The following is an 11,262-nucleotide window of genomic DNA, read 5'->3' on the forward strand; positions in this document are numbered from 1 at the left end:
CTGACTTTGGTGCGGGCAGGCGTGGGCTCAATTCCCGGTGGTGATGGTATGATTCTGAATGTGTATAGTTGTTTGTCTCTCTGTGTGTCCTACGGCTGACTGGCGCCCAGTCTAGCCTTTCGCCGAAGTCAGCTGGGATAGGCTCCGGCAACCTCCGCAACTCTTACGAGGATCCGCGGTATGGAAGATGAATGAATGAGTTAATGTTATTAAAAGTTAGCTGCTGCAGTAAAAACCCTATTTGACAAAATCAGAGCAGAGGTGATCATTATTCTTACCATCATGACTTTATGGTGTATTCCCATTCTTATTTAAAAAAGAGAAAACATTCAGAAAGTACTGCATAGTAGTTTTCTTTTACAATGGCAGAATAGACAACTTTCAGCTACTTGCTCCTCTACTGACAGACTAGTGGTACTACTACAACCCCCAAAAACTTGACAGTGCAATGTTTTAACGATTCAGTGTGCCTTATATAATTAAAAAAAGATCAAATAGAAATTATACATCTCATTTTAGAAACGATAAAAATCAAGCCATCTGTACAGCGCAAATTGTAAAACCATCAGAAGAACTTAAAAGAGTTTGGTGAGACACAAAGGCGATAATCTGCAGTACTAAAATAACAATCAAAAGTTGGAGAAATTAAAAGACAAAAATCCTGAAGTATTGATATGATATTTGCACTTGGTACCTTTTGGTCACAACATTAAATGAAAGTGACAACATCCAGGCTGATGGGTGGTCATCAGGTGTTCATCTAAATGGGTGCATTTTATGATATTTTAAAAGAATCTGTTAAACATCATGACGAAAAAGTAGTGTAAATTTTATCCGTTCATTTCGACTTTTCAGTTCGCCAATTATTACCTCGCCGTAACAGAGATGCAGCAGCGCATTTTGGAGTGTGTGGAAGTCGAAGGAGATGACAGGAAGAGTGACTGACTACGTCTCCAGGCTAGAAGTTGCCTCCATGACAATTGCAAGATTGCGCTGAGCATTAATAGTGTCATAGACTTCTTCCGTGTTGGCCATGGCTCCGAACACCATCGACTGAGGAATCAAACAAAAAGACAAGAAATATTTATTAAGAAGCAAATTTAGGCAATAAATGTGAGGTCATCAAAAATAGTCTATAATAAGGTGAGAAAAAATGTGATCATGAATACATAATATATTTATAATAATTACCCTTAGTGCTTATTTAACAGAATATGTATGAAAATTGTTTAAAAAAATAGTTTGACCTATTTTTATTTATAATGATGCTTTTAAATCAGGGGTGGGCAATTAATTCCACAAAGGGCCGCAGTGGGTGCAGGTTTTCGTTCCAACCCATAAGAGGACACCTCTCCACCAATCTGGTATCTTAGAAGTGCAATCAGTGAATTGCAGACAGGTGCTTCTTGTTTCAGCAGAAATCTAATTGGTTAAACTGTCTGTGTTGGATTGGTTGGAACAAAAACCTGCACCCACAGCGGCCTTCGAGGACCGGGTTGCCCACCTCTGTTTTAAATACTTAGTCATTCATCACTTAGTCATTTTACCCGCTTTACTAACAGCTTATGATTTACTATTAATAGACATTAACAGAAAATAATGATATTTATCATATACTATAACCATAAATGAAAATTAAAAAATAGACAAAGTGTAAGTAAACTTTAGATAATTTATGATAATGCTATTTCAAATTGATAATGCATCCATTTTTCTTTAAATGCCTTTCATTATTTGGATTAAAATCAATGGCGCTGGATGAATGAAGGGAAAAAAGAAAAAGATTTTGAAGAGCGGCTTTGAGGGGGAAATTGACATAATAAAGGCAGCAACTAACGTATATGCTTAATTGGCATACCATACATTGTCCAAACATGCACAAGCACTTTTCACCTTCTGAGTGGATGGTGTCGTTATGGCTAAGCCCATCCCAAATCCAGGTAACTTGGACAAGACTTTGTACTGCAAGATGATAACAATGCATTGAAATAATATTCTTTTGTAAGAAAAAATGAGTAGAAGAAGAGCCAGCACCATCTGAACCTCAGAGATGTCCGTCAGTCTGATGACTTTGTCCCTTTTGGAGGAAGATGAGCGAGAACACTCGAAGCACAAATAGCTGAGGACGAGAGGGGAGAAAAGGTCTTTATGGATTTGTGTCAGTATAAAAAATCTTGACTTGTGCAAACCTAAACCTGGAGGTTTTTAAGTTGTTGTGTAAATGGCAAATTGAGTACAAATACCAGACACAGCTCTTAATATACACACACTGTGGAGTATGGAATGTATTCTTATACTTTTTATTAGTCAATTGGTTTATTTAGTGTAGTCACTAGAATAGAATTTTGCATAGTCTAGTGGAAATTTCCAGCCATGACGCCTATGAGTTAGGGGCGTGTCATCTACCATGACACGCCCATTTCTTTGTTCACATTTTCCCACCTAAAGTTTGTACCAACACCCGCTTCTATGTCACGTGATCTTTGTCAATAAAGTAAGCTGAGCTGTGGGAGGCTGGCAGGGATTCAAACTGGTCAGGCTGGAGGATAGACACATCTTCTGGCCCTGGCTACTCTGGCTCCCTCCTTCAGCTGAAGCTAGAAAATCTCACCACGGCTGCCTCTGTGTGCTTCCTCTGATTCGAAATTATTGAATGTATATGGATTGAATCCGACACACACAATCAAATCACTTTACAGAGACGCATGTTCACTAGAGCAGTGTTTCCCAAGCACTGTGCCGTGCCACACTGGTGTGTCATGAGCAATGGTCAGGTGTACCACGAGAAATTTCAAGAAGTCATACATTGTAATATCCAGTGAGAAAAATGAATATGAATATAACGAGATTAAAATTGAACTATCATTCGAACCAGAAGTTGTTCAGGGTCCGTAGACATCAACGTTTGGTGACATTAAGTGATTAACACTGCCCAGAGGATTGTCGGCTGCTCTCTGCCCTCACTGGAAGACATTGCCAGCCCTAATTACCTCAGCAGAGCCAGGAACATCATAGGGGACCCTTACCACCCTGGTCACAATCTGTTCCAGCTGCTGCCCTCTGGCAGACGCTATAGGTCCCACAAAGTACGGACAAATAGGCTTAAGGACAGTTTTTCCCCCACATCCATTAGAACTCTAAATTTGCGGTAACACAACACACATTCCCTTCTGAGGTAATATGAAAAGATGTTTGGGTGGTGATCTGCCTCCTACTAGCTGACTGAAGGTGAGTGAAAGACAGTGAGAGGTAAGTGACCTGTATCCATAACAGCAGAATGCCAAATTACAAGTCCGTAACTATCACTTATTTAGGTCTTTTGCCGAGTAAACGCAGCTTATGGAGAAGCACCACCAATTTCGTCATACGCAGTTTCTGGGTGTACTGACAAGTAGGCTTTTTGTTGTTGATGATGACGACAGGGCCTATGTCCGATTATTATTATTATTATTAGGTCAGTCTAAAAAATTAGATTTCTGAATAATTTTGGAGGTTTATGTGATTCCTGCCGATAAAACTTCGATGAGAATGACTATTGTTAATATAGGCGACGTAGTTTTACATAAAAAAAATTCAGATGGTGGTGTCCGTTGAGATTTTTTTCAATGCAAAAAGTGTGCTGCAGCCCAAAAAAGGTTGGGAAACACTGCACTAGTGATCAATCGATATGGGTTTTTCAGGACCGATACCAAATATTAGTAGTAGTTAAACGAGGCCGATAACTGATATTTAGAACCGATACTGATTTGCGGAAAAAGTGTAAAAATTGGTGTGAGATGGGAGAGGAGTGACTGCATCTGAGGTTAAATAACCCAGTTTTAAATGGATTTCTTTATATTAATTAAGATTTTTTATTTTTTTTTTTAAAGGCCAATACCAATATACGTCCAATGTCCAAATATCGGCGCCGATAACCAGTCAAACTATAATGTTCATCAAAGCATGCACGACATACTTAGTAGTGACGTAGAGAACGCCGTTCCGGATGTAGTCAGCTGGCGTCTTTTTGTCACGGTTGATGAGGCAACAGCGCCAGCCATTCATGCACACTACACAACAAATAACATTTTATCCAGGCTGTAATGCCACAAAAATGAATGTTTCCATTCAGTTTACCTGGCAGGGGGCATTCACTCTCGGGTAGGTTGAAGACCTCGTGGAAGGTGCCTCGCTTGGTGCTGTGGTTTCGAATTGGTTCACCATCCTCGACCCCGCTAAGCAACTGAATTGCAAGGAGATAATGTAAACAATATTGTGTGACAAAGCCAGATGATTTATTTCAACTAACATATTATCCGGACTATAAGTCTCACTGTTTTCACACTTTGGTTGGGCCTGCGACTGATACTCAAGTGCGATTTACGTATGTCTTTTTTTACCACTCTGACCGCCAACAACTTATTTTGTCTTGGTAACTAGTATGGATAAATGATAGACAATTCAATCATGACAGAAGAATGAGAAAACAATTCACGTGAACAACATTTTTTCTTTCATATGCCTATAACTGTACCATTTAATAAATACACTTCCTGATAACTGGACTTGTATTTTTATATGGGCGCGAAAACATCTAGTATGGTAGAATGAATAGGGGTGATCCTACTTTGCAGTTTTTCAATTATAGCGGCCATGTCTGGTCTACATTATCTGCAAAATTAGAGGGATTACTGTAATCACTATATTGGCTAAGGTGGGCTCCTTTTTTGTCATAACAGAAACCAATTAGGAGCTGGACGGTTTACAAACCCGTCTGCTAGGTGAGGAGGTAACTTGCTCCCTCATCTGGACGTCTGTGGGCAGGCTTGTCCAGATGATGTGCACCGTGTCATAACGCTGACGCAGTTTGGGGCAACTCCTGAAGATGAAATTGATGATGAAGAACTTGACGCCCACAAACACACCTGAGAGGAATGATAACATATAGTGTTCCGGTTGACTGATTTGCAATCGCTTCGTAATATTGTGCCATGTTTACTATATTATGGTGAGTTATGCGACTCAGTTATCAACCCAATTTGTACCTTTAAAAATACTGTGATGTAATTTCTAACGTGTGGTTAGTGTTCTGGTAGTTTAGTGGTTATGTTGGTGTTCCAGGAAGCAACATGAGAGTGAAATGAATACAAAATAATATCATACCAATGATGAATCCGCATAGTTGGTAAGGAAGTAGGCAGGAAGCAATGAAGGACACCCACAGAGCCACATAGAGTTTCTTTGTCAACTGAGGCTCCACCCACATAAAGAGACTACATGCCCGTATACACACACAAGTCAATTGGAACATGAACTTGAGTCTGAAGCAAAAGAACAATCGAACAGACAATCTTACTTCTTTATCTTCTCGAGGATGTCGGCCATCTTGCCAAAGACATTCTGTCAAGGGCGGAGAGCAAACACTATTAGTCTGTTGCTGTGTTGAACGCTAGTTGCCATAACACAAGGATGGTAGTGAAGCCACCTGAGCTCTCTGGGCCACGTGCAGAACTAGCTGGAACTTCTTTGATATTGTCAGTTCTTCTCTGGGAGGCTCCTGTACAAGATGGAGAATGGGAACATCTGTACTTCTTCTCGTCAAATTCACACACACTAACAAACACAACCTATGTACAAAATTAGACCCATATGATTGCACACATACACAAGCGAACATGCAACCAAATATACTGTATTCTACCACCTGCGCTTACAATACACACATATATTTGTAGATTGGTGAGGCGTTAGCCAGTAGAGGGCATGCACACTCCTCATCACAACCTTCAGCCTATTGAAGCACAATACTAGTTAGTGCTTGTTAACTTTGTAGTTCATTGTCAAAATGACAATATTTTTTATTTTACTCTATTCTACAGAAATGTAAACATTCATACACAAATGCAAAGAATATAGATAGATAAAGTACACAAATACACATTTGAACAAACACCCATAAATTAAATACAAACACACACACAAATACACTTAAAGGGTGCGCTCACATATACAATATATACAGACACACAAAGACATACACAGTAAATACTATACTTTTATGAGACAAAACGGACATACACCAACAGAGAAACACGTACACTAAAACAACAAACATACACAAATGCATAGTATATACGTAAACTCTCATCCATAACATACACAAATGCAGACGCCCACACATAAATACATGTAGGGTGAAAACAGAAACTCACAATCTTCTTACCATAGGATCAGAGACTTGTGGAACAATACACCACTGGATCCTCCAGCCCCTGAGATTGAAAGATTGGAACGCCATTGTGACATTGTTTTTTTTGTTCCATTGCCTTTTTGTGATTGCCTGAGAGGACTGGGAGTGGTCTCACCTAGCAATTAGGTAGTTCAAAGAGAGGCGGAGAACAGCCAGGAACAAGAACATGGAGATAGACCAGCCGCGCCATGTAGCGTACATGTAAATCTGCCAGTGACAAAAACGCACACAAATGCCTAAGAGTTAGCATTAAGCATGTAGATAGCGTTTAAGCTTCCAACTGTTAGGCTCACTGTGAAGGCGATGGCTGTGGTGTATACGGAGTACCAGCTGGACAAGGCCGAGAGGTCATGCAGAAAGATTGTGATGGGTCTGAGTCCTTTTTCTGCAAAACATTGTGGGTTGAACAACACTTGGTAAAAGAAGTGGGAAACTAACGTCATTTCAAAGCATAGGGATGAAAAGAGTCAAACGATTGGACGTCTATCATTGTCAACAGCACTCAGGAATCAAAGTTAAATATGTGGAGCCGGGTTAAAAAATCGTTTTCAAGATTCCTGCTTTAATTCCTTAATATTTTCTGCTGATCCCCTTAAACGGACATTGACCAGGGTCAAAGTTCACATAAAGGTCTTAACCAGTCAGTGACGAGCAATGTGTTTTTCTCAGCACTCTTACAAAACCGAGTAGAAAGTTTGCAAAGTAAAAATAACTCACTGAACCGCCTCATGTTTTCTGTCAGCCTATGAAGGAGTGAAAATGGAATGATTATGAAATATTAACAGAATGTATACAGTATTACTTTTCAAAATCCAAATGTCACCTTCTGGCACTAAACTGCTCATCTGGCTCAGGCGCCTCCTCCGCCCGGTGCAATTGAAAGTCATTAAAGTCGACACCCAAGTAGTGGAAAAGCAACTTTTGGGCGCGATTGTATGTATCCACTTTTCCAGCAGTGACATCATTAATGGGTGGGGTTTTCGGAGTGACGAACGATAATTCGTCAGATCTGAAAAAATGATTGACAAAAAAAAATTAAAACCCTGATATCAGATAGCCGAAGCCACATGAAATTTGGGTGGCCTACACAGACCCACAAAAATGAAGCTGTGATTAAAATAAATAGGAATAACTTTGGTTTGAAGCAGATTTTTCCAAGATCCCTGGCCTATACATTTATTTGAAAATTTAGCCCCTGGTCACATAAAATTTGGAAAACGTGCATCATGAGTTCACTCACAAAATTCTCAAGAAGCCACATCAACGATCCATGAAACTTTGGAACATCTATGAAAATTAAGCCTTTAAACTTGAAGCTAGGTTAACGCAGTAATGTGACGTTCGCTAAGCATGACATTTGTCTATCATCAGCAATGTTCCCTCTAATTTTTTGTTGGTCTGGGCAGAAAGACAACCTCCCTGAGCGCACTGAGTACCAGTGTGAGCGACATCATCGGTACTCGGGTGATTCGCCTAAAGATGTTTCGCCGACGGACGTTTGACAGACGGGCAGGTCGCCGAATGGACGTTCGGCCGAATGAATGTTCGGCCGAACGGAGGTTTCGACGAAACGGGATTCGCGCGCTCGCCCCGCCCCCAGATCGTGTGTGTACAAGTTTTTCAACCTCGGCCCGCGGGCCATATACGGCCCGTTAGGATTTTTAATCCGGCCCGCCGCCGGCGTTGTCCAAATTATAGTAAAAATCAATGATTCATTTCCCTTTGCCGCTCATCACTCTCAATTTATTAGTCTACCATCAACGGCAGCCCGGGAATAAGCACTCTTGGGCGGCCAGATGTAGCAGAACCGAGCCGTAAAATGACAGCAATCGGGTCAAATCCATCTTAAAACAGCATTTAATGATTAACTACAAATACTGGAGCTCTTTGGACATTAGAACCGAGCCCAGGGAAGTGAATTCCTCGGTAAAATGTCGCGATGGAGGCAAAAAAACGTCTATCTACGTCCATTCGCCAAACGGCTCAAAATGCTCTCAAAATCGGTCAAATCCAGCCAAAAACAGCATTTAATGATTAAATACAAATACTGGAGGTCTTTGGACATTAGAACCGAGCCCAGGGAAGTGAATTCCTCGGTAAAATGTCGCGATGGAGGCAAAAAAACGTCCTTATACGTCCATTCGCCAAACGGCTCAAAATGCTCTCAAATTCGATCAAATCCAGCTGAAAACAGCGTTTAATGATTAAACTAACAAATACTAGTATTTGTATTTAATGATTAAACTAACAAATACTAGTATTTGTATTTAATCATTAAACTAACAAATACTAGTATTTGTATTTAATCATTAAACTAACAAATACTAGTATTTGTATTTAATCATTAAACTAACAAATACTAGTATTTGTATTTAATCATTAAATGTCAATGTTCCCTCTAATTTTTCATGTAAAACATGCTGTAAACCGCTTAAACGGCGCCATCATGGGGAAAGGGGTAAAAAAAATATATATATATATTTTTTTTTTACTGCGCGCCATATGATTGCTGCTGCGCAGAGAAGACGAGAGTAGTGCGCAATTGCGCACGCGCGCAGCTTAGAGGGAACATTGATCATCAGTATAAATAGCAAACGAAAGTCTGTGGAAGCCATGTCCAAAAACACACGAGTCTTGTCATTTTTGGGGTGAAACGGATGGGGATCTCTTTAAAATCAGTCTTGATCCTGACCCGTCATTTAGCTTTTGCTCCAGTTCATTGTTCCTGCGGCGTTCCCGATCCAGCTCCTGTCGCAGAACTTCCATGCCAGTCTCTTCCTCTCTGAATTTCTTTAGCTCCTCCTCTGTAAAATGTTGTAGTAATGTACAATATACAGCAGAAAAAAAATATAAAAAAAATCTATTACTCACGCAAGAAGTGTTTCTCGAACAAGGCGATCTCCAAGTTTTTTTTCACTTCATTCAAATAAGTTTTAGGTTCATCCGGAGCAGCTGCAGAAAGTGTTGCTGAATTAACCTGAATTAACACATAACACGTCAAGTCAAATCACCATAAACATAAAAAAATGTAAGTAAAAAATATGCAACAAAATAATTTGTGCAAATTTTACAAAAGCATGTTTGATGTTGGATTTAAAGCATGTAGGTCCAGTTCAGTATAAAATTGTCAAACTGTTTGTATTTTTCAGTGGGATTGTGGGGAAAAAAAATGTAAAACATTTTTTTAAAATTAATTCAATATTAATTTTCTAAACTGATTACATTCGTTTAAAAAAGGACATTCATTTTCTGAACCGCTTATCCTCTCAGGGGTTGCAAGCGGTGCTGGAGGCTATCCCAACTAACTACGGGCACCGGGCAGAGTACACCCTGAATTGGTGGGCAGCCGATCGCAGGGCACCAGGAGAAAGACAACCATTTAGGCTCAAACTCATACCTAGGGGCAATTTGTGTTCAACTAGCTTACCCTGCATGTTTTTGGGATGGGGGAGGAAACCGGTATACCCGGAGAAATATATTTGATATTTGTAGCCATGTGCAACAGGGATTACTCTTATGCCACATTTTTGAGACATCACTAACATTAGCATAGCCATGTGAGTGGTGTGTTCCATTTGGCACCTCTTCGCTGCATTCTGTATCTGACGTGTCGGGCGACTCCGACTGTTCCACTATTTCACCCCGCCTGTGGCTCCAATGTCGAATTCGGTGGAGACGCCTCCGCATGGTGCAGCCGTGTGGACCAACTCTGCCACTACCTCTCTGCTCACTGTTTGCTTGGACGTGAGCAACAGGGGGCCCTGAAAAAAATATTTAACATTAGGACGGAACTAGACGGAAGAGACTGTTTGTTAGGTGTTCCAAAGAGTTATATCCTGGGTCCACATCAATTGAGTGAATGTTGGCAGCATAAACTCTCCTATCAACTTGTGTTGCCTTCATTTAAAATACACTATATTCATTTATTGGTCATTTTGGAATTAGCGTAGGGTTGGGGTCCCCAACTCTGGTTCTCGAGGGACCCTATCACCCTATCCAGTCTGTTTGCCATATCTCCTAAGCTTGATAACGATTCTGATTATTTAATTCAGGGGTGTTGGTGGTGGGAGACATCGAAAACAGACTGGATAGTGCCCCTCAAGGACCAGAGTTGGGCACCCCTGGCATAGGGGATTCATAAGTGATAGCAATCTGCAACTAAGTGAACTTTCACAGCATTTAGAGATGAACAAAATTAGATGCTGTCAGCATCTGCTGTGGTGTATTAAATACACAAAAACCAAAAGAACATGAGTTTTCACAACCATGCGGAAGAAATCGCTGTTGGCTGTTTACTCCACATACTAATATTTACAACATTTCCAGAAACAGCTCTTCCAGAAACTTGTCTCTAATATGGCTCCAATACCCTCTCTAACGTCTCTTTACACACAGAATAATTAATCAAAGATGAAGAAGCTACAATATCAGCTACATGTATTGAATATGAATTGCCATGTATGAATATTGCTCCTCATATTTTGACCCTCAGTTACAAAATAACAACTTTACACGCCATTCCACCCCTTAACACAGTGTCAATCAAAAAACCCGAACAAGTGTACCTAAAATTGTGCCCGCTGATGGTGGTTAATAGCCAATCAAGTTGGTGCTCGCTCATAATGGACACACCTGAAGTGAAGAATGTCGGACAAAGGCAAACAAGTCGTCTCTTCAAAGCACACTTGTCTGCTTTAAATCTCAGTATCGGGCCTCCGAGAAGTCTCCATATCAACTCGGAGGTTTTAGAGTCGGCTTTTCTTCGGTCGAAAGCTCGGTTGTGGCAAAAGTTTAGCAACGTGGAGACAAAAAAAGTCCCGTCTAACAAGTTTAGCTGTCAACCATCACGCCAGCTCGGAGGCGTGGCTACGGTCTTATAGGGTGAGTGACGTCATCACCAAACTTTTTAAACTGTTGATTTATTTTTCTCTCTGTAACTGAAATTACATATCATCATCATTCCATATTAAAATATTATACGTTACCAATGTTTTTTTTAAATAACACGTTTTTATTCTTTGTCAATAGGTGGT

General features: G+C 40.3%; 1 protein-coding gene across 2 annotated transcripts; it reads right to left on the minus strand.

Moving 5' to 3' along the window:
• Positions 1 to 268: 268 nt before the first annotated feature.
• LOC144071105 (GRAM domain-containing protein 4-like) lies at positions 269 to 11,090 on the minus strand. 2 transcript variants are annotated; one of them, XM_077595932.1, is made up of 18 exons: positions 10,862 to 11,090; positions 9,812 to 9,990; positions 9,101 to 9,206; positions 8,922 to 9,033; positions 7,053 to 7,238; positions 6,947 to 6,972; positions 6,523 to 6,614; positions 6,345 to 6,436; positions 6,203 to 6,251; positions 5,465 to 5,536; positions 5,336 to 5,379; positions 5,143 to 5,252; positions 4,750 to 4,904; positions 4,117 to 4,222; positions 3,956 to 4,049; positions 2,035 to 2,119; positions 1,894 to 1,962; positions 269 to 1,053 (listed from the first exon to the last, which is right to left on the minus strand). In XM_077595932.1, exons 2-18 carry the CDS (start codon positions 9,914 to 9,916, stop codon positions 946 to 948), a joined length of 1,611 nt encoding a protein of 536 aa, XP_077452058.1. In that variant the 5' UTR covers positions 9,917 to 9,990; positions 10,862 to 11,090; the 3' UTR covers positions 269 to 945. The 2 variants fall into 2 exon arrangements, with proteins under 2 accessions (XP_077452058.1, XP_077452059.1); XM_077595933.1 differs by having other exon boundaries at positions 10,795 to 11,090.
• Between the last annotated feature and the right edge of the window lie 172 nt (positions 11,091 to 11,262).

Source organism: Stigmatopora argus, chromosome 3, assembly GCF_051989625.1.
Source record: "Stigmatopora argus isolate UIUO_Sarg chromosome 3, RoL_Sarg_1.0, whole genome shotgun sequence".
Classification (NCBI taxonomy): Eukaryota; Metazoa; Chordata; class Actinopteri; order Syngnathiformes; family Syngnathidae; genus Stigmatopora; species Stigmatopora argus.